Source organism: Amphibalanus amphitrite, unplaced genomic scaffold, assembly GCF_019059575.1.
Source record: "Amphibalanus amphitrite isolate SeventyFive unplaced genomic scaffold, NRLGWU_Aamphi_draft 000223F_arrow, whole genome shotgun sequence".
NCBI lineage: Eukaryota > Metazoa > Arthropoda > Thecostraca > Balanomorpha > Balanidae > Amphibalanus > Amphibalanus amphitrite.
Window position 1 is genome coordinate 144361 of NW_024881718.1, and position 24448 is coordinate 168808.

At 48.9% G+C, this 24448-nt stretch overlaps 1 protein-coding gene across 1 annotated transcript in view; it reads right to left on the reverse strand.

Moving 5' to 3' along the window:
* Nucleotides 1–8124: 8124 nt before the first annotated feature.
* Nucleotides 8125–24448, reverse strand: part of LOC122385559 (putative thiamine transporter SLC35F3) — a 183724-nt gene continuing 167400 nt past the window's right edge. Inside the window, exon 10 of the mRNA XM_043373907.1 lies at nt 8125–9338. Within this exon, the coding sequence (XP_043229842.1) occupies nt 9224–9338 (115 nt within the window). The 3' untranslated portion in view covers nt 8125–9223. The remainder of the gene's footprint in view (nt 9339–24448) is intronic.

Consider the following 24448-nt stretch of genomic DNA (forward strand, 5'->3'; position numbering starts at 1 on the left):
CACCATTTTCAAGTTCAGTGTGTCTAAACCACTTGTAATTCGGTGTTTGGGAGTGTTTATAATGTCTTTCATCCAAAAGAGGCGCATTTCAATTTTATCCCATTGACTTATAATGGGGAGGTCGCAAAATTGACCTGACCTTAGGTCATCGATATCAAAATTCTGAGATATACATTTTGTACATGCTATTGCACTTAGCAATCGCTGAAAGTTTCAAAGCGATCGGTCACTCGGTGTAGCTATGACAGACATTGAAAGTTTTTATGAGGTGAGGTCACTTCAAGTGACCTGGTGACCTGACCTTGAATGACCTTGGTCTGAAATTTTCACAACATGTGTAGAATTGATGTATGATAAGGTGTACCAAAAACCACAAGGGGGGGTGTTCAAACACCCCCCCCCCCCCCAGCAGGGCGCGGGTTAAATCTATACAGTTATCGCGCAAACATGGCCATGTATTTGTATTTGTATTTGTATTTAAAGAGCACTCCACAGCAGCAGTGGCTTTTCTGGCTCCGCGTCACAATGTCACATGCATGGTAGAAAGGATAAAAATATTCACTCATACATACAAATTACAGGTGCAACGGCACACCAACATGCATATCACCAGTCACACACATCCACACTCTCATACACGGCGTCAAATCAGGTAATAGAAGACAGCATTCGTCGTTTTAAAGCGCGTTTGAAGCCCTGTCCACTGAGCGAAACCAGTTCGGGTGGCAGCTGGTTGTGCAGCGCCGGCGCTCTAGCACAGAATCGTCTTTTACCCGCCTCGGTCCTCGACCTCGGCACACTGAGCAGACCGTCCTGCCTGGTGGCGCGCTGGCGTACCTCCTCATTACGATGGAGGACGGCTGCTAGTGAATGGGGCTCTCCTCTGCGGAGCACCCTGTGCGCCAGGCAGAGTGTAGAGTGATCGGCCAGCTGCTGGGCCTCGAGCCAGCCCAGCCTCTCCCGCAGGTCCGCCACGTGATCAAATTTTCCTCGGCCGAAAATCACCTTTGCAGCGAAATTTAGGATCTTCTGTACTCTGACCATGTTCTTTTTAGTACCGTTACCATAAACTGATATGCAGTAGCGGACCTGCGAGAGAACCAGGGCTGTCACAAGGGAGGTGATGACACCTCGCGGCACCACATGTCGCACGTGCGACAGGCCAGGGTCCCAGTGCAGCGGCGGGTGACGGCACCCACGTGACCGTCCCATGTCAGGTTTTTGTCAAACGTTACACCCAGATTTTTGACCTCGTTACAAGGGACGAGGGTTGTGTCACGGAAGGTGACTGTGAAATTTGGAAGGTTGCGCAAATTTTTGCGGTTTCCGAAAGCAATGAGTTGAGTTTTGTTCGCGTTGACCTTGAGAGCATTCGCGCAGAACCATTTGTCCAAAGAAGCAAGTGAGTTTTCCATGCTAGTGATGAGTGCTGGGAGTTCACTCTTTTTGCCTGAGACAATCACCTGGGTGTCGTCTGCGTACTGCAGCACTCTAGCATCGGCGGCGTGTAGCGACAGGTCGTTGGCGAACAACGTAAACAGCAGCGGTCCGAGGGCGCTGCCCTGAAACACTCCCATGGTGTTCGGGAACGGGGGCGAGACTCGCTCGGCGCCCGTGACGTCACGCAGGACGACACTCTGCGTGTGACCACGTAGGTACGCCTCGAACCACGCCGTGTCGATGCCGTGCAGACGCAATTTGCTGATAAGTATATCGTGGTCAATGACATCAAAGCACTTGCTAAGGTCGATCAGGCACAGAAGGGAGATTTCCCCACCGTCGGCGGCTGTCAGGATGTGGTCGGAGACAGTAACCAGCGCGGTTTCCGTCGAGTGGTGAGGGCGGAAACCGTGCTGGTTGGGGGATAGGAGGTGGTTTGATGCAAGGTAATGATAAAGTTGGCGATGAACCACCCTCTCTACGATTTTGGAAATTATCGGAATGATGGAAATCGGGCGGAAGTTAGAGGGGTTGGATGGGTCACCGGTTTTGTGGATAGGATGGACGAGGGAATGTTTCCATGAGGCTGGATAGTCTGACAGGACGAGGCAGGTGTTGATGATGTGAAGGATAACGACGCCGACGGCAGGGAAAGCAGCCTTCAGCGCCCGAACACAAACACCATCAGCGCCGCGAGCGGGAGAGTTACGCATACTCAGCAACGTGCCGGTCAGAGTGTCGATGTCAATCGGTGAGAGCTTAAAACCACAGGCACCGACCCTGGGCAGACGGCACTCTACCTGTGGAACCGCGCCCCGGCCCCGGTCGGCTACCTCAGCAGCCACTCGCGGTCCAACAGAGACGAAAAAGCGGTTCAGCTCCTCGCTGGATAGCTGAGGCAGCACCGGTGTACCGGAGCGCTTCCCACCCACCACGCTCCGAATGCTCTGCCAGACAGACCGCGGCCCGCGCTCCCTGATACGGTCCTCAATCCCCTCGCGAGTGTCACGGCGAATGGCAGAGCGGACGGCACGGTTCAGGTCGCGGTAGTCGGCCGAGCTACGCCCGCAGGCACGCAAGGCGGCGCGGCGGCGAGACATGAGTTCACCGGTGGCAGCCGAGATGGGAGGGGCCGCCGGGTTTCGCACGCGAACAGATCGCAGCGGCGCGTGCTGGTCGAGTATGTTCGTAAAAGTTGATAAAAAGGCATCCCACTTCTCGGTCACGGTTGGCGATCTAAAAACGTCACCCCAGTCGGCATAGTGTAAATCTAAAAGGAAGGCGTCCTGATCGAGTCGCTTTAGACAGCGAGACTGAGTGATGACAGGTTGGCGACGGGTACGAGGCAAATTAACACGTAAGCGAATGAAGTGATGAGGGCTAAAATCGCAGTAAATTGCACGACAGTCAGAGACTAGGTTTTGACTAGATGTGATGCAAACGTCAAGCAGGGAACCTGAGGTAAAAGTGGGCTCGTTTACGAGTTGACACATTGAGTAATCATTTAAAAACTCTTCGAGACGAGACCGAGCCGGAGCGGGCGCACTTTTTAAAAGGTCACAGTTGAGGTCACCGCATATAAGAAGTGGCACCGTCGGATGAGTAAGTGTTACGCTCTGCACCTGCGTCTCTAGGTCCCTGAAGTCAGCGTCCAGCGCCGTCACCGTGTAGCGCGGCGGCCTGTAGAGAGAGCACAGGACGAGCCGGCGCCCACGGTCCGCTCTCACCAGCGACCAGATGGTCTCCAGTCGGCTGTCGGGCGGGCGCTGGGTGGCCGGCTTGAGTGGCGTCACGGTCAGGTCCTCCCTGGCGACGACTGCCACTCCCCCGTAGCCTTGGCCATCGGGACGGTCCTCGCGGTGGACAGAGTAGCCAGGAATGACCAGCAGGCGGTTGGGCACGGTCGGTTTGAGCCAGGTCTCTGCTAAAAGCACGATGTCGTATTTCTGTCTGTGGAGCACCTCTGACAGCTCCAGGAGCTTCGGCCGCAGAGACTGCACGTTGAGCGCGCCGATCAGCAGGCCGCGGCTCGCCGACGTAGGCCGCGAGCTGCGCCGAGACCCCCGTCCGCGCGCCCCGCGCCGCTGGGGCCGCCGGCCGCCGCTGCGCCGCTCCGCGGGGCGGCCGCGGCTGACAGGAGCAGATGACAGGTCAGCCGGCCGCTGCACCGGGCGGCCCCGGACCGCCGGCGTCACGCCACCAGGGTCGGCTGGACACGCCGTGGGTCGCAGGGCAGGACGGGTCACGTGACCGCAGGCCAGGGCCGTGTCAGCCGCCGAGAGGTCACCGGTCAGCCGAACAAACCGGTGACCCCGGCCAGCCCGAGGCGGCGCCGGGCGGCCCGGGGAAGGCTCGGCCGCGCCGGGCCGAGAGGGCCGCGACTCCAAGGGCAGGCCAGACGGCCGCGGGTCGGCCGGTCGTCTGCGGGTGACGTGGTGTCGCAGCTGCCGATCCGGCTCCCGACGGCGCGACGACTCCGCTGTCGACGGTGCAGCTGCTGGGATGCACGCGAGAGAGAGCACGCGCACCACGGCGAGTAGGATCAGCAGCCGGGCGACGTCTCGATGCATGGTCAGTCAGTGTTTGTTGCCGTCGGTGGGAACACCACAGTTCACACAGTCAGGACGCGCACTCCACTGTCCACTCTCGCACAGATTCGCCCCTCCAAAGCTCACTCTCACAGCTCACTTGCCAATCGTTCAAACGTTCGCTCCCTCCCACACAATCGCAAGGAACAAAGGCCGAGGGGGAGACCGGAGAGGAGCGAGCAGCGCTCGCGACCGCACACGGCGGCGCGCTCAGCTGAACTGATCATCTAGTATTTCTTGAATTTAAAATTCATTCTTGCCACATATCAATCGAGGAAGGATTGAGCATTCGGAAGACTATAATATGTCGTATATATATAATATGTCGTCGGCGCCGGGGCCTCGGCCGCCCCGGGTCTGCGCCCGGCCGCGCTGGAGCTCAGGCCGGTCACCCTGCCAGAGCCCTCGAAGGCCATCGGCTCCATGAGCTCCTCTCGCGCCGCCGGAGTGGACGGAGTGCCGCTTCACGCCATCGTCAACTGTTTTCCGGTGATAGGGCCAAATCTCCTTCATCTCATCAACCGCTCCATCGTCACAGCTGGGTTCCCGGAAGCTTGGAAACTCGCCCGCGTCATCCCCATCCACAAATCAGGCGATCAGTCAGATCCCAGCAATTTCAGACCCATCTCCATACTGTCAGTCCTCTCAAAAATCCTGGAGAAGGTGGTGGCCATTCAGCTGATGTCTTATCTGACCGAGAACAACATTTTATCTCCTCACCAGTACGCTTATAGACCGTCTCACTCAACTGAACACGCAATGCTCGACGCGGTAAACTGGATAGATAAACATGTCGATGATTGCCATGTCGTGTCGCTAGCCTCAATAGACCTCAGTAAGGCGTTTGACAGTGTGAACCACGCCCTCCTGCTGAATAAGCTGGAGTGGTATGGTGTTTCGTCTGCATGGTTTGCGAGCTACCTGTACAACCGCAGGCAGGTGGTTACTGGTGGTGGCTCCGACCCTCTCCACGTGTCCCACGGCGTAGCCCAGGGATCCATCCTCGGTCCGATCCTGTTCCTCCTCGTGACCAACGACCTCTCCAGCTTCCTCACCCACGGCCGCTTATTATCCTACGCCGACGACACCCAGATCCTCGACCACTCCCCTCCCACTGTCGTCGGCCTATCCAGCCTCAAAACACGCGTCGAAGAATCCTTATCCGAACTCCAAACCTGGTTCCAGCAGAACAGCCTGAAGATGAACCCCAGAAAAACATCCTTTACTCTCGTTGGCACCAAGCAAACCTTGGCAAAAACCCACGACTTCCACATCTCATCCGGCTTAACCATTCAGCCATCCAAAACCGTGAAAATTCTCGGAGTCCTTCTCGACCAGCAGCTGACCTGGCAACCCCATATTGACGCAGTCGTTCGGCGGTGCAACGCCATCACCATATCACTCTTCAAAGTGCGTCATCATCTCACTCCTGAAGTACGTAAGCTGCTGGTCGAAACACATGTCCTTCCCCACATTCATTACTGCCTGTCCGTTTGGGGAGGAGCCTCCCAGTGCACCTCCAACGAGTTCAAAAGTCTCTGAACCTTGCGGCCAGAATGGTGTCTGGGGTGTGCCGCTCAGAGCACATCTCGCCCACACTTGCGGCACTAGGCTGGCACAGAGTGGACGACATGGTACGCACGCACGACCGTGCTCTAGTGGCGCGAGCAGTGAACGGTAAATGTCCGCCTGCCATAACCGCAATGTTCACTCGGAGAGCCGATGTCTCACTGCGCAACTCTCGAGCAGCAGCCGCCGGCACCCTGGATCTTCCCAGATGCCGACTAGTGAGAACCCAGCGGAGCTTCACTTATAGGGCTGCATCCGCCTGGAGCGCCCAATTAACACGCAGGTAGACTGGATGGCACCGGAGGGGTCCAAGTGAATCACCAGCGCTGTGTCTTAACCCTCGCCCGTATAGGGGGGTCGGACGGACCCCCCCCCCATGGTTTTTCGCGAATAACTCGCGTAAAAAGCGGCCGATCGCGACGAAACTTTCAGTACCCTCGCGTAACTCAATTTTACACCTACCCTGAAAATTTCATGACCCTGACCCCAATGACCTTTGACCTGTGACCTACTTTTCGAAACCATGTTTGGCCGGAATCGCGATTCGGCGTATGTCGGCTCGCATTAGCCGCGCGTTTGCAGTCTTTTCGTGGTTTCAAGCGTTCAAACATGTGATATGATGTTGCCCCCATGCATAAGGGTGGGTGTCAAGGTCACCTGAAGGTCAGGTCAGGTCATTGACCTTTTGTGACCTCGGTTCACTTTTCGAGTTTTACATGTTTCTAGGCCAGTTTTTGGAGCCAGGGCATATTTTAAGGCACTTACTGCGTCCCATTCTGGGACGCAGCCCCCTCGCCTTGGGACGTAGCCCCTGCTGATTTGACCCACTGCGTCCCTGCCCTGTGCCCTGTCCGGTTCCCTAAACTGTGCCCTGCTGTGTGCCCTGACCTCTAAAATGTCCTGTGCCATGCCCTGTAACCTGTCGTGCCCTACTTTCTGCCCTCCTCAGTGCCCTACCCTGTTCCTTGCCCTGTGCCCTTAGTCGTAGCACGTGCCCTCTGCTCAACTTTGGGACGCAGTAAAAATTTGTTAAAATATGCCCTGTTTGGAGCCGAATTCGAATTTAGCAACCATTTGAACATTTACGAAGTAGTTTTGGTGCCTTCGTAACATGTTACGAAGCTGTCAAAGGCGGTTGACACCTACTAGGAATACCCGGCAGGACCCCTTCTGGTTGACCTGACCTGACCTGACCCGACCTGGACTAAATGCATAAAGACATCATCTGTGATCAAAACTAACATGATATTCGTGATCAGCGCCCCGAAAAACCCCATAGCAGCCACACTTTACGACGTTCTAACAGGTCCCAATTTTCCGACTTTTGGGTCATTGACCTGACCTGCAAGGTCAACCAATGACCTAGGACCTTAAAATTGGGTATCATCGGCTTCCTCTCGTCACGGGCAGCACGCTCCTTTTTTCCGCGAAGCTCTAGCTCGATCAGGGGCGAAACGGCAAGGGGGGGGGGGTCCAACGGACCCCCACCCCCCCTTATACGTTCGCGGCTGGAAAAACACCAATACGGGCGAGGGTTAAACCAAATGTTTTAGGTCTTGCAATGTGTCTCATTTTTAACCATGCTTTTACCAGTGTACAATGACTGAATTCGTAATACCCACCATGTGGAGAATTCTAATAAATGACTGACTCTGACTCTGACTATAAACAATATGAGTTAAGAGAGCAGTGTAGCGAGATATGCGGCCTCGAACCTTGCTGGTTCGTCTTACCCCACCTTCCCCTACCTAACTGGCATGTCGGCAGTTATCGCGAATCGCGATTAGTATGTTGGCTCGCATTAGCCGCGCGTTTGTAGTCTTTTCATGGTTTCAAGCGTTCAGACATGTGATTTGATGTTGCTCCCATGCATTAGGATGGATGTCAAGGTCACCTGGAGATCAGGTCAGGTCATTGACCTTTGATGACCTCGGTACACTTTTTCGATTTTCTCATGTGTTTCTAGACTATTTTTTTGCTGAATTCGAATTTAGCAGCTATATGAACATTTACGAAGTAGTTTTGGTGCCTTCGTAACATGTCACGAAGCTGTCAGACGCGGTTGACAAGTACTACGAATACCCGGCAGGATCCCTACTGGTTGTCCTGACCTGACCTGACCCCACCTGGTCTAAATGCATGAAGACATCAGCTGCGATCAAAATCAACATGATATTCGTGATCAGCACCCCGAAAAACCCCAAAGCAGCCACACTTAACGACGATCTAACAGGTCCAAATTTTCCCGACTTTTGGGTCATTGACTTGACCTGGAGGCAACCGATGACCTAGGACCTTAAAATTGGGTATCATCGGCTTCCTCTCGTCATGGGAAGCACGCTCCGTTTTCCGCGAAGCCTAGCTCGATCAGGGGCCAAATGCGAGGGGGGGGGGGGGGGTCGTACGCTTGTGCTGTCGAAGGACGCGAAATGGCCTGTGCCGGCGGGGGCTAATATCTCAAAAACCGGTGAATATTTGTCAGCGAAATTCGGTAAATTTATTTTTGCTCCTTCTGAACCACGCTACATCACTTTCATGCCAATTTATTGACTTTTTTGAAGGTGGGAGCCGGTCCTTTTAATCGCAAATGACAAGCGATCCTGAGAATATTCTATGCATTTCTACGGCGTGTGACTAAATTATCGAGGAAAAATAGCCGATGGGCCTGAAAGTGATTTTGAAGACCACTTTGGAGCGCTCCGTGCCGACCGCCGATGCGCTGCTATAGCTACGAAGCCCTGATAGTACTGCGCCCGAGTACAACTAGTGGCCTGCTAGCCGCCAAATTGCAGGTATGCCAGCATCTACAATATACATTTGCCTCCTTGCATATGTAGGCAGGTAGGTACATGGCCGCCAGCTCGCACGAGTGGGGTGCGCGCCGACGCGGCAGCCAGTTATCGCAATCGTACACGCAGTACAGCATGACTGCAGCCACCTCATCAGCGTGCAATGTGCATGTACGTAGTATACAATACAAAACGACATCACATTAGTGTGAGGCCATAACCAGTAACCACTGCCAACGCTGGTTCGGCTCGGTTCAGCCCGTCCCGTCCGCACCACACATAATAAGCGCACTGAGGAACAAACAACCGAAACAAGTTACCGAATTTCTACACCGGCAGCACAAAGTTGACGCGCCGTCTGACTCTGCACGAGACGTACCACCTGGCACCCGGAGGGCGGCAAAGAGCGCCCACGCAGCAACTAGCTAACAGACTAGCCGGCCAAGCGTCCTCCAGCTCAGCAGCCACTCCAGCTAGGGATGGCCCCCGACTGACAGTGACCACTGACCAGTGACTGCTCTCCCACGACTGACCACTGACCAGTGACTGCTCTCCCACGACTGACCACTGACCAGTGACTGCTCTCCCACGACTGACCACTGACCAGTGACCGCTCTCCCACGACTGACCACTGACCAGTGACCGCTCTCCCATGACTGACCAGTGACCGCTCTCCCACGACTGACCACTGTCCAGTGACCGCTCTCCCACGACTGGCCATCCCCCCACACAAATTGGCGCCGGTATGCGACCGAATCATGCTGGACGTGGAAGTACGGTGCTTTGTGGCACCCCAACGACGGGAACGACACGGGCGGGACGGGGGGGGGGGGGGCACTACCGCACGTGTCCGGCCGAAGAGCGCAGGCGAGAGCGTGAGATCACGCCGGTGCGGTAGTCGACGGGGCCGGCAGTGGACTGGTGGTCGGTGCCGTGCTGCCGCCTGCCCCACCTGCCGGACAGACGGAGACACCAGTCAGCCGGTCAGCCGGAAACACTTCTCAGTATCCAGACCAACTCTACATTTGTTTCAACGTTTGTTTCTTAACCAGTTTTGGAAACTTGTTGCCGCATGGTTATGTAACCGGCGTCTGACTTGTACTGGTCAGCTGGTCAGCATACACATGATCATCTGCGCCTGAACGTCAGACTCGGCGGACTAATGAGCGGTCGCCGGCGGCCGTTAGCGGGCCCCGGCGGTTCCGAACCAGCAGTTGTTGCGCGAACCCCGTGCAGCATGGAGCAGCGACGAGGGCTGTTCCAGCATTTGTGCAGTGAATAGTGAAATCTGTGAACGGCGGTGTTCGTGCTGTGAGTGAGGCCCACTCTGGCCTGCGGGACGCACTTATCAGTAATCGTGCCTATACCCGCGGTCGAGACGCCTCCCTTCCCCTGCGCGCGCAATGTAGGTGGGCCAGACCTGTGCAGTGTGCATGCACATGTGAGCAGATGTTTTGCGGTCGGTGGTTTTTTATATAAATACATTTATTTGCCTTTAATTCAACTCTTTGTATTTTTAACTTAACTGATGGACATACAGGGTGTCTCACAAAAAGTGTACATATTTGTTTTGTAAATACTAAATAGCTCCGTAAGTTAAAAACATACGTAAAAAACACAAATATCGCTGGAAAGCACAAAGCTTGCAAATTTATTCGCATATCATTTGCACATCTTTATATTCACATACCGAATCAGTTTCCCATACTCTAGCTCTGCGCTCATTTTTTTAGATGCTCAAAATGACAGCCTTTGCGCTCAGCGCACGTGGTGGCGCGCCTCATGGTCTCCTCACCTGGGCTACACGGGCGCATGTCTCCATGGTTATCCCGCGTATGGCTCCTCTGATGGCCTTTTTGAGCTCGTCTAGCGTGTGCGGCGCCTTCACGTACACGACATCCTTCAGATACCCCCATAGATAGAAATCCATGGGGGTGAGGTCGGGTGAGTGGGGTGGCCATCTGTGGGGGGCCCGCCTGGAGATCAGCCGGCTTCCCAGGCGCTCGGTCAGCCAGGCCATCGTGGCTCTTGACGTGTGCGCTGGAGCGCCGTCCTGCTGGAACCATTGCAGGCAAATGGTGTCCGCGCACTTGCTGTTGAGAGACCGCCAAAAGCGCTTCAACACTGCCAGATAACGGTCTGAAGTCACCGTCACTGGTTCTCCGTCACCGTCTTCAAAGAAGATCGGTCCGATTATGCCCTGGGCGCTAAGCGCGCACCAGACCGTCACTTTTGGAGAATGTAATGGGACTTCCAAAGTCTTCTCTGGCGGGTGTTTGCCCCAGTGTCTGTGGTTTTGACGATTAGGTAAGCCGTGAAGGTAAAAGTGTGCCTCGTCGGACCACCAAATGTTGCCGATGAAACTGGGGCAAGACGAGCACTTTCCTAAAAACCAACGGCAAAACTCCAACCCAGGGGGCGTCGAAGTCTAGTAGGAAAATCTGGAAATCCCCGGCGTGACGTCACGTCGGGGATGACCGACGGCACCTTGCACTGAAAGATACGGCAGAACGGCTATTTTTGAAAAATGATTAAAAATACTTTTGTGCTGTTGTGACACACAAAACGCTTATCAGCATGTTCCTCATCATGTGATAAAGGCATATCCGTGGTCGAAAATAGTCGAGACCCTCCCAATTTCCAACCATTGACCTGATAAGCAAAGGATGTAAGCATAATCCGTAAGGGCGAATTTCCGTTACATATCCGTACATATGCATCCTTATGGCAATCGGTAGTTTGGCGATTGGCGACGCGCGCGACATCTGTGCTGCGACTGTAGCGACGCCTGGTGGCTGCTTTTCTCCTGTATGTAGGTATTGGGGTTTTGCCAGATGTGGTTCCTACTGCTACACCACTATGTTGAGCCAATACTAGAAAAGTTATTTTGCTAGTAAAAGGCAAGCAAATTGAAAGTTGATTTATAAAATTGCTGATAAATGATCATGAGATAATAATAAAGAAATTTTGATTGAATTATTAAATAATCAACCGTGAAACTATATTCTGGTAGGTTTAGTAGAAATAAGTCCGTGCAACCTTGTATTTAGGGCCTTGCTCCAACCGTTGTAGGCAATCAGACTTGGAAAGCTCTTGAGATGTCGATAGCCTGTATGCCTTAAGCTTCAGGTCCTTCCTAAGAATCCGATGCGTGGAACAGCGGCTGAGTCCAACTTGTTGCGCAAGGTGCCGCACGGACACTCCAGGCTTTTCCTCAACTCGTCGAATGACTTGTCCGATTTTCAAAGGTGTTCGGGCAGTTATCTTGCGGCCGCTGTTTCCAGTGTTTTGATTTCCGACTGTTCCGTGAGCCAAGAAATGTTCAGTAAGCCGTTTTATTGTGTTTGCCGGCGGTTTCTCTCTTATTGTAGGGAAATGAGCCCTAAATTTCCTCTGAGTCAATACCAGGGAACCGGTTTGAAGGTAAAATTTCACGATTATTTTCCTTTCCTCTTCACTTAACTGTCTCATGACTCACTAACAAATTGTATGTCAAATAAATTTGCACGAGCTAAGGTTCAATTTAAGCCTGCATTTGACGTGAGCGCGTGCTTATATGCTGAAATATCTTCATTTTAAATCTGTACACTTTTTGTGAGACACCCTGTATATGGGCTGTAAAAGCTAATCTGGTTGGCGATCATGATTTATTCGAATTATCTGCGTGATGGTGCAACTGCCATGATTGTTCAGGGCTGGTAAAATGCGCCGATTCGCTGATAATATCGGAGCCAGAACAATAGCTGTACAAGCGATTTAGGGAGCCAGAGATAAGCGTTTCAACGCAAGTATGCATGTGCAGGATAACTGCTAAGTTTTGTATCATATTTTCATTTTATTTCTACGACAAACCTCAAAATACAAGATGCCTGAGCACAAATATTAAATTAGTAACAGCATTCAATTTTCCAATGATGTCTTATGCGCAATGTTTGTCTACAAAGTACAGAGCTGGTAGCCTATTCAGAATAGCTGTAAATGCTTACCGCGAACAGCGTCAGCATTCATCAGTCGAAGAGCCATCAGTCGATTTCCAGCTTTAAAGGGACAGTATCACCATTTTGATGAAATTTGACATTGCATAGGCCCCACCTTTCTGGTCCGGGAACTGAAGACCGATCCTCGAAGCTCCACACCGTTATCCCGCTATCGCCGCTCAAAGTACGAAAGGTGTACTACACTTTGAATCGTGCTTCACTATCTTCACTGTTTAAATGTTTCCGCCGTTTTGAATTGACCGCCAGTAATAAAACTTTTACCCTGGTCATTTCATCAAATTTAATAAAGCCAAAACGTTGTTCGCACTTCTTCATCACCGTTAAATTCATTAAATAGTCGTAGGCAATTTCCGCTGTTTCCTTCGGATTCTAGCGGCTCAACAAAGGAATTCCTCCAGCTTGAATCACAATCTCCCTCCAATGTATGACGTTTATCACGTGATTGTCACGTGATATTTTCTCCCATTGTCAATTGTCACGTCCAATTGTCACTCCCTCTAATTGTTACGTGATATTTTTATAGGCAATACCTAAGGCTACCTCTCCCTAAGGACAACTCAATCAGAAGAACGACCGCGTAAGCGTAGCGTCAATAATGTATTATCTGCGCCAGTTCTGTAGTAATTTTGCATGCTTCCAAAATGGCGGCCATGCTTGTATAGTGGTGGTTCGCTCATGAAAATGAATCATGAAAATGAAATGTGGTTGCAATATTTTTCACCGAGTTCGGTCCTCAAACTATGTTTTTCTGATTCAGGAAAATAAGAAATGCTAGTAAAAAAAAATCAGCTCCATACATTGACTTTTTTTCGATGATACTGTCCCTTTAACACTATAACGGAGAATAGGGCTCCGTAACTTTTATCAGTTGATGAGGACCTAGTGTTGAGGGAACGGGGAGCCACAGAGCCTTCTACCATTGGCGGTTCACTGTATTACCGACTAGTTTAGAACACAAATAATGATATTCAAGTGGCCTTTCCATTTTTATCAATGTCAAGTCTCGTGCAGGGTTGCGGCACAGGCAAACTGTACATTTCATGGTATGTTGGTTGTTCGGTTGGATTTGAGGCTGCTCCTCTTCTGTATAGTACATCTCATAGCAATATCGTAGACCTCCTACAATCAGGCATTCTATAGAATCCCTAGGCATTCTACAGAATCCCTGACCGCTTAGGCATTCTATAGAATGCATGGCTTAACCCTCGCCCGCACATGCCATTTTCCCATCCTAGAACGCACATGGGGTGGTGGTGGTTGCCACCCCCCGCGCCATTTCGTTCCTGTTGGAGATAGAGCTTAGCGGTAAAGACCAAAAAGATTTTTTGGGAAGAGACGAATCCAATGATACCCAGTTTTACCTTCTCAGGTCAGTCATTGACCTTCCAGGTCGGGTCAAACTAAAAAATGTTGCTGTTTTGGGTCACCGTTGGATATCAAGTGCGCTGCTTATCATATACCGATGACGATGCTGTTTTCTGGTGCCAAGCCAGCTAGAACCTCTTTGTCACACTACCCGACCAGATTTTTGCTGCTGAGGTCATTTCAGGTCAAGTTAGGTCAAGGTCAATTATATGTGTTTGTATGTCTGTGTGTGTCTGTGTGTAAACTGATGTGTGCACCGATTGTTTTTGTGTCCATATTACATGAAATCATGATCTGAGAAGCTTTTACCAAAAATGCAGTCAAAAAACTTCACAAAAAGTAAATTCAGCTTGCCTAAAACGCAATTATCTTAGATGACCTAGGTTGACCTTGACCCTGACCTTGACACCTGTACATCGTCGAACAACATGTTCCATGATAGGTGGAAGGTAAGACTGGCAAACAAGGCCGAAATCAAGGTGTTAAAAGCTCACAAGGCCCATGGCAAACGCAAGATGTTGAGAATTGGCCATTTGGGTCATGACATGACCTGAAAAAACAAGGTCATATCTCCGAAACCAAAAATCACAGAAACTTGAAATTTTCAGTGGACATCAAGAAAGGATAGAGGAGCAGCTATACGAAAAATCAGCCTTCTATTCAGCCTTCTATTCTATTCAGGGCGGGGGGTGGCACCCCCCCCCCCCCATGTGCGGGCGAGGGTTAAGCTCCCAGGCATTCTATAGAATGCCTAAGTATTTTGATTGTCCGAAACAACACTTCGAAATTCAGGGGTCAGTGGCAGTAATGCTATTTGTTTACCTAATTTTCTTTGTTGGTCTCGGCCCCCGCCGAAGTTAGTTGGTAGCACTGCTGCTCCACGGCGTACATTTCCTACCAGCCCATAGGGTTTACATGTTAAATGGCCTGTTTTCGGCGAGCGATATCTCGGTCAACCTTTGAAGGAATCAATGGTTCTTGGTCTCAAATGATAGATCGATGAATTTTCTTTCGACAATTCCTCTACCATTTTTCACGAAACCCAGCCGATCTTCTACGGCGTACAGGGTAAAGATTTCTCTGCACGCCAGCACCCGCGATCCGCCTCTCCGATCGTCGGCGCGCGGTCCTCGGTAGCGCAGTCGGTAGCGTATCGGGCTACGGATCCGAGGGTCGTGAGTTCAAATCCTGGGAGCGCCGTGTGATTTCGACTAGAATTGAATGATGTAGAATCATGAATGTTTGCGTAATCAATTATTAATGGCTAATTGAATGTATCTGCGCACTAATCGGCCCCTAAAACCTGTTATTTAAGAAATGAATGTCACGTGCGCGTCACGACTGCCAACCATATGCGCTACCATATTCTAGTTTGAACTAACTTTTTGCTAGTCCCGACCACATATAGTAGGTTTTCTAGTAGTTATACTAGAAATTCCTACCAAAGTTCGTCCTACCCTTCACTCAATATACCCTGGTTGGTCTAGGCCGGTCGTCACCTCAAACCATTTCAGGGCAATGAGATGAGAGGAAGCGAGGGAGAAATTGGGCTATGCTGACCACCAAATGGTGCGCCGCAAGCAGCAACTGATCCAATCCTGTTGGCACGGGAGAGCCACAGGCCAACCAGTCGCTTAAACGGTCACCCTCGGAGGATTATGCTCAGCAGATACGAAGCTGCACTAGTAGAGTATTGGCTGGGTGTGTGGACCGTAGGCTTGAATCGAAAGTGATTGCGAATGACGATGGCTTTGCTCTGATGGTAGAAATGACGTTAACCCGCGCCCTGCTGGGGGGGGGGTGTTTGAACACCCCTTGTGGTTTTTCGCGAATATCTCAAAAACGGCGGTGCGGAGCGCCGCCGTTTTTGGTTCACCTTATCATACATCAATTCTACACATGTTGTGAAAATTTCAGACCAAGGTCATTCAAGGTCAGGTCACCAGGTCACTTGAAGTGACCTCACCTCATAAAAGGTTTCAATGTCTGTCATAGCTACACCGAGTGACCGATCGCTTTGAAACTTTCAGCGATTGCTAAGAGCAATAGCATGTACAAAATGTTAATCTTAGAATTTTGATATCGATGACCTAAGGTCAGGTCAATTTTGCGACCTCCCCATTATAAGTCAATGGGAGAAAATTGAAATGCGCCTCTTTTGGACGAGAGACATTATAAACATCCCCAAACACCGAATTACAAGTGGTTTAGACACAAATGAACATGAAAATGGTGTCCGTGACCCTTGTTTATGCCCTGAGGTCATCTTAGGTCACGAATGGTATCTAACAGTTTTTCGCAAATAACTTTTGATAGAGGCATGCTAGAGCGATGAAAACGCCTTAGATGTGTTCAGCTCGACGAAACGGATCGAATGATATGCAGCATGACCCTTTCCGGTCAGGTCATGACCTTGACCTGAGGTCAAATTTTCAAGTTGACCTTTCAAGGTCAAGTTATAGTTCATTCGATGCGTCTTGACGAGAGGAACACGATGCCGGTAAAAGTAAGCTCGTACAGGGCTTGGGTCAAAAGTTATTGCAGAAGAACTGTTTGCGAAAAAATCGGCTATTTTTTGCAGTTTTTGCCCCCTGCAGGCAAAACCGTTGACGTTAGGTCAAATATGAGAGAATCACTCAGAAAGGGCGTTAATAGGGCTATCGAATGCGCTTTTCTGCGGTGCTGTAGCTCTATTGGTTCCCGAGTTATGCGTTGGCTTCTTTAAAATTTTCGACATTCAAATCGGCGATACACATGGAAATGCATGGAAATCGGCGAAATTTTGCCTTCAATGACCTCTGGTGACCTGACCTTTGACCTGACCAAAAAATTGACCAAGTGATTTCGTCATTATTTTTGACGCTCTTTCGAACGCCGCCTTCCGCGTATCGCTACGTGGCCCAGGAGCCGAGTTAGAAGGGGGGGGTGTTCAAACACCCCCCCCCCCAGCAGGGCGTGGAAATCCAGGACCCCCAGCCGGACGCGGGTTAAAGAATATAGCAGAAGGTCACATCTTATGTCGTCATAAGCACTTCGTGTAACTACATACATGCTCTCAATATACAATATACATGGACAGCTCAACCTACACTGTAATGTCAAGGAATACCCTGAATAAATAATTCATTATTCCACGCGTAACAAGGGCCGAGTTAAAGGGACTGTCCCACCTTTGCATTAGTTCTGAGTTGAGATAGCCAAGTTGGCGGCCAGGTTCAGAAACCACTATATATCCTGGTCGCAATATCCTCAGTTTCGTGGTGTTAAAGAAATTCGTTCCCTTCATTTGAAAAGTGGGCCTTAGCTAAGGCCCTATCTCTTATAACTATTAACGGTCATTTGATGACGTCATCAGCCGTTTCACGCGTTCGACATGTTTTACGAATAAGTTGAAATCGGCGTATATTTATAAATATATTATATCAGTAAGTAAATATTAGTTAGTAAATATATTTGCTGCCAAATTTCTCCCACCTTGACATGAAGTAAATCCTTCATTACGTCACAGATCCGATCCAAATGACGTCACGAAGAAATATAAAAGTCGCAATATCTCAAAAAGTATACGATGAAAACGCGTAAAAACTTGCAGAATTCATCACAATATCCTGAGTAACATTTCCGAATCCTAAACGGGTCTTTTTTGAAGGTGGGATAAAAAGCGTAAATTCGCTTTATGTACCTACATATTCGGTTAAAAAGTATTTGTACAATGCATATTGTTCTAACATCAGCTGCATGCATTTATGGCACTCGTTTCATGCATCGGTTCTTCGGAAATTTAAAGGTAGTGTGCCACCTTTGAAAGATTTCCCATTTTATTTTTCCTAGGATAAGAAGCTTCTGTTTTTACCTAATATCGCAAAAAAAAAATCAAAAATGGGCCTGGAATAGTGCTTTTTTCGCCTAAAAGTTTTTCGGTTTTTAGATATGTATAACAACTGTAGTGGGCTCACCTGCAAACAGGCGTCGGGCAACAATCGCGAATGCGGCGCACTTGTGACAATAAGCAAAGGTCATTATAGTGTTACGACCATACGACGTACGGGAATGAGTTATCAGCTGTCTAATCGTAGACAACACAATGTCGAGCCTTAAACTGTAAGCCCGTATTGGTATTGTGTCTTTTATTTGGCTGTCGAACATTATTTATGGTTTGAAATATGATTTTATGTAAAATAATTGATATGAAAAAGCCGTCTTATAAGTTATGACCCCATTTCACCACACGCAAGTGGCAGAAATGACAATGATCAGCTGACGCATTTTTCTTGGCCGAAGTCAGAGCGCGCGGCCCGACGCACCACGCGTATTTGGAAATTCCGACCTCGACGAGCATCAGAAGCCACCTAACAGGCGTGTTCGAAACCGCAGGAGATGATGATGAACGGGTTTATCGAAACTTGATTGGATGAGCATATCGGTAATAGCGATTTCAGTGTGTGCATTTATTGTTCATAGTGGTGTGAAATGTGGTTGGGGTACGACCGACAACCCGTCGGGGCGAATTTCGCACTGGGGTACTCAAAATTTGAAGAATTTAAGACGTTTCCATGAGTTTTGAAGGTATGGATAAGTTCTAAAAATCCGGTTCTCCTTATCTGGGCCATTAACTCCATACGGTCCAAGAAAGCTGGCACACTACCTTAACCCTATTCCTGGCGGGCTCCGCCGGGACAAGAAACTGGCGGGGGGGGGGGCCGATTCGGCCCCCCCCCCTGAGATCTCGAGAACGAAGCAAGATAGCGACAAGCGGTAAACGGCATCGGATACGCACGGCCAAGATCTACAATTTTTACAAAGGTCATTTTCAGGTCAGGTCAAAGATGACGTCACAGGGGTCGAAAAAGTCAAAATGGCGGCACTAGATATGGAGAGAGTTTTTCTCGAATAACTTTCGAATTAGTCAAGATAGGAACAAACTAAGGGCATCATCGTGATCCTCTCGTCAATCCCCATCGAATGATATATATGTTGACCTCGAAAGGTCAAGGTCAAAGGTTGACCTCAGGTCACGTGACCTCGAGGTCATCATGTATATCATTCGATGCGTCTTGACGAGCTGAACACAATGAGACCATCCACGCGTCTGTATCTTGTTCCTGTACGGAGTTATTGGCCAAAAACCTTTGGTGACCTTTGATGACGTCACATGACCTCACAGCTGCCCAACAGCAAAACAGACCTCAAGGTAGTGAAGGTTGATCGTATATGAAGTCATGTATGGTATATGGGGCCATTCCGACCCGTTTTAGTGGTAAAAACAGGGAGTTGATTTTTCCCCCATTGACTTATAATGGGGAGGTCGCGAAATTGACCTGACCTTAGGTCACCGATATCAAAATTCCGAGATATACAAATTGCACATACTGGTACCCTAACTAAACCCTGAAGAGAAGAAATTGATCGGTCAAAAACTCTAGCTCTGGCGTGATTGCAAACTTTTCTGAGGTAGCGTCACCAAACCGCCTCTGGTGACCTGACCTGAGGTCAGATCAACTCAAAATTTTCAGACATGTTGCGTAGAAGCCTTTTAGGAAAAGTCAGAAAATTTGAGCTTCCTAGCTCAACGCGTTTGGGAGATATAACCAAAAAACCTCAGGGGGGGGGGGCTCCTGAGGCCCCCCCCCCGCCAGGAATAGGGTTAAACACGCGCACCGACGGGGGGCGGAAATCCGCCCCCCTGAGATAAATTTCGTACGACTATTCCCTTATCAATTTTACATATGGTTTGCAAGTTTGAACCTCCTAACCATGGATGATATAACACTGGATTGGTGTCTCGTGGAAATTAACATTGGGATCCGCGACATTGGGATCAGGCCTGCCATCTAGCGAGAGAATTATCGTAAGTTAGGAGCAAGCCGAGTGAACGCCATCTCTCAGCATTATGACACACGTGGGTGTGGTGTGTTAGTTGGCTTGAAGTGGATATTCCCACGAGTTGGAGGTAATCTTACTTGACCTGACTGAGACGACAAAAAATGTCTTAAATGCTTGAAAGCCAAAAACGTCAAGCAGCCTTTAGGTAATAACGAAAATAAAATGCGTAAGACGCGGTGTGTATTTAAACGCCCAGTCCGATCGGCTTGTACGACCTTTTATGTGGTCATTTACTCACAAGGGTACAGCAGTTTGGCAATATGTCATACATATTTGGTAGGCTTATTCCTTCTTCTCCGAATTTCGTCCGATTTTCTTCATCTTAGTTAATGTTACGGCACGTGCCACGTGCCAACTTAGGGGTGTTGAAATTGTCTCACATAAAGTAACTCTGCAATGGCTGGGCCCATTACAGTAAAACTTCGTCAATAGTTAGGCACCCAGTGGCCAATGCATTTCCATGTGTCACTATGGGGGTGCTACTGCACGTGCGCACGTGCGGGGTGCCGCGCTTCCATATCTCAAGAACGGCTGGGCAGATAACACTCAAACTTGGTACACAAATGTCACATCGATGCTCGCACTGCATTGATCAGTGCTTACATTGGTGCAGAGTCATTAGGAAATCGATGAAATGAGATGCATGGTGTTTATGCTTTTCTGTTCCAGCAGCTGATTGATCCGCAACAGGAGATCCCTGTTTGTGAAGGCTTCGTCTCCCTTTTCCATTCCTTGTTTAAAATAACATAACAATGTACGAAGAAGATCACACATGAAGTTGTTTTAGGCGGCTATCTTGGACCAGGGCTGCGGAATTGAAGTCAGAGCCAGCGATTCTGTTCCGACTCGGAGTCGGTTGATATTTTAAAAGCTGTAGTCTGAGTATGAGTCGAAGGTCACCGAAAAGTCATCGACTCCACAGACTTACCAGGGCTGCAGAGTCGGAGTCAGAGTCAGAGTCTGTGTGAATCGATAGTTCTGCCCGGAGGAGTCGGAGTCGATATTTGAATACCGGAATCGGAGTTGGAGCCAAAGTCACTGAAATTTCATCGACTACGCGGCACTGGTTGGGTCCTTTTCATAGAGCGTCTTGAATTACATATTGAGCGGCAATGACGTTAGCAATTCCGTTTGACCTTTTCATTATACTTATAGATAGTACTTACGTTCGTTTTGTTCTTTGATCCGGACAATTTGTTTGATTTAGGCCAAGTAAAGACTCATGTGAAAAACTACGAAAACGACACGTGCTGGCGAAGTCTCCAATAACTCCCTGTTTCACGATTTAATGAGGAAATAACATGGAACTGCTTATCTTATTACTGACCCTGCACATAAATCTATTAATATCTTCGCCTTTACTGACATATAGAGACATAACCTGTTGAAAAATTGCACAACAAGCCTGCTACTACACCACACTCCCGTGTGTCACAATGCTAATCAGCGGCGTTCACTCGGCTTGCTCCTAACTTACGACAATTCTCCCGCTAGATGGCAGGCCTGAGCTCAATGTCGCCAAAAACTGCGAAGACACCAATCCATTATTATCTCATCCATGTCCTAACTTTTAAGGTCAGGTCACCAGGTCACTTTGAATAACCCAACCTCAAGTCACTTTTTTGCAACTTTGTCACCGTGCCAGAGCTACAGTAGATGTCGGTGGCCTTTGAAAGTCGCAGCATGTTATTAGGTCATTAGTAGCTACAATTTGTATATCTCGGAATTTTGATATCGGTGACCTAAGGTCAGGTCAATTTCGCGACCTCCCCATTATAAGTCAATGGGGGAAAATCAACTCCCTGTTTTTACCACTAAAACGGGTCGGAATGGCCCCATATACCATACATGACTTCATATACGATCAACATTCACTACCTTGAGGTCTGTTTTGCTGTTGGGCAGCTGTAAGGTCATGTGACGTCATCAAAGGTCACCGAGGGTTTTTTGCCAATAACTCCGTACAGGAATAAGATACAGCCGCGCGGATGTTCTCATTGTGTTTAGCTTGTCAAGACGCATCGAATGATATACATGATAACCTCAAGGTCACGTGACCTGAGGTCAACCTTTGACCTTGATCTTTCGAGGTCAACATATATATCATTCGATGCGGATTGACGAGAGGATCACGATGATGCCCTTAGTTTGTTCCTATCTTGACTAATTCGAAAGTTATTCGAGAAAAACTCTCTCCATATCTAGCGCCGCCATTTTGACTTTTTCGACCCCTGTGACGTCATCTTTGACCTGACCTGAAAATGACCTGTGTTAAAATTGTAGACCTTGACCGTGCGTATCCGATGCCGTTTACCGCTTGTCGCTACCTTGCTTCGTTCTCAAGATCTCAGGGGGGGGGGCGTTCATCCGCCCCCCCCCCCCGTCGGTACGAAGTTGACGCAGACCCCCGTCGGTGCGCGTGTAGAAGTGTGTTTCAATAACGCTGCTAGAATGTTTTTAGGCTACCCTAAATATTGCAGTGCCTCTGGAATGTTTGCGCAAGAACACATAAATGGCTTTGATGCGGCCTACCGTAGAGCTGTGTGGAATTTCATGTCGCGTTTGAAAAAGTCAGAAAACCGAATAATGTCTACACTGTATTACAGTGATATCGCCCACACATCTCATATGCGTCAAGTGTGGACTGCAGCATTGTGTGGTTGTTGAGCGCTGCTGATGTTGGTCATTTACACATGTCATCTTCATACCGTCATCATAATGTGATTGTCACGTCTCCATCATTGAGTGTTACTTCTTATGGACCCAGAGTCTGCCAATAAAGGGATCTCTCTCTCTCTCTCTCTCTCTCTCTCTCTCTCTCTCTCTCTCTCTCTCTCTCTCTCTCTCTCTCTCTCTCTCTCTCTCTCTCTCTCTCTCTCTCTCTCTCTCTCTCTCGTCAAACTTTCAGTACCTTATCATACATCAATTTGACACGTTCCCTGAAAATTTGAGCGAAATCCGTCGGAAATTTTTGAGAAAATGAGGTTTTAGTGACGTCATGTTCGCAATTTTCGCCTAAAAAAAACGGCAAAATTTCAAACGCCGCTAACATCTTCATTTTTAAAAGAATCAAGACGTAACAAAAAGGTTATACGTGATTCTACTTTGCCTGTCAAATGGCTATCTCGGTTCTTTGAAAATTTTGGATTTTGGTTAAATTTAAAAAAAACTGACTTTTTTCGGAAAATAATGATAAAATCTAAAATTTTGAGTGTATCGAAAAAAAAAGGAATATATGTCAGAGAACTGGTCTATGCGCTCCTACATACCAATTTTTAGAAGAATCGGTTCAAAATGTGGGAGTTATTCAAAATTTTATGACGTCACGACACACACCATTTTCGAAAAAAATGATTTTTTTGAAGTTCTGGACCTTGTACGGAAACAAAAATAGCACCATTCGATTCGCCGTGATAAACTGCATCAGATAGACACCTTTTTAGGCCTTAACCACCAACTTCAAAATTTGACCTCACTTGACCTGACCTTGACCTGACCTCGACCTGAAATTCATCCAGATGTGGTCCATATCGCTTATTGAGTGTGCCTATTGAATTCTATGAATAAAATGACCCATAAAACATGTGTCGCACATGCCCTTTCCATATTTCGTTTTTGGTGACCTGACCTGACCTTGACCTTGACCTTTGCATGATATTGCATGCAACGAATATTGTCTTGGTAGCCTAAGAACACGTTTTGGGCAATCAGTCTCAGCCCATTCTTCGGCAAGTACGGTGCAAGGCCGATACTGTAGAAACTTGCATTTTGTACCCTTGACCTGACCTTGACCTGACCTCTGACCTACTTAAGCAAAAAAAATGGGCTCTTAAGATCCGCCTTGTTGAGAGCTTTCGATTGCCGTTTTCGCCGTCTTTCTACGACCATCGGTTCGGAAGTTAGACAGGGGGGCAGAATCTGCCCCCCCCCCCCCCAGCAGGGCACGTATGGCTGAATAGCCCAGAGCGGGGCGCGGGTTAAAGGTAGTGTGCCAGCTTTCTTGGACCGTATGGAGTTAATGGCCCAGATAAGGAGAACCGGATTTTTAGAACTTATCCATACCTTCAAAACTCATGGAAACGTCTTAAATTCTTCAAATTTTGAGTACCCCAGTGCGAAATTCGCCCCGACGGGTTGTCGGTCGTACCCCAACCACATTTCACACCAATATGAACAATAAATGCACACACTGAAATCGCTATTACCGATATGCTCATCCAATCAAGTTTCGATAAACCCGTTCATCATCATCTCCTGCGGTTTCGAACACGCCTGTTAGGTGGCTTCTGATGCTCGTCGAGGTCGGAATTTCCAAATACGCGTGGTGCGTCGGGCCGCGCGCTCTGACTTCGGCCAGGAAAAATGCGTCAGCTGATCATTGTCATTTCTGCCACTTGCGTGTGGTGAAATGGGGTCATAACTTATAAGACGGCTTTTTCATATCATTTATTTTACATAAAATCATATTTCAAACCATAAATAATGTTCGACAGCCAAATAAAAGAAACAATACCAATACGGGCTTACTCGACATTGTGTTGTCTACGGTTAGACAGCTGATAACTCATTCCCGTACGTCGTATGGTCGTAACACTATAATGACCTTTGCTTATTGTCACAAGTGCGCCGCAATCGCGATTGTTGCCCGACGCCTGTTTGCAGGTGAGCCCACTACAGTTGTTATACATATCTAAAAACCGAAAAACTTTTAGGCGAAAAAGGCACTATTCCAGGCCCATTTTTGATTTTTTTTTTGCGATATTAGGTAAAAACAGAAGCTTCTTATCCTAGGAAAAATAAAATGGGAAATCTTTCA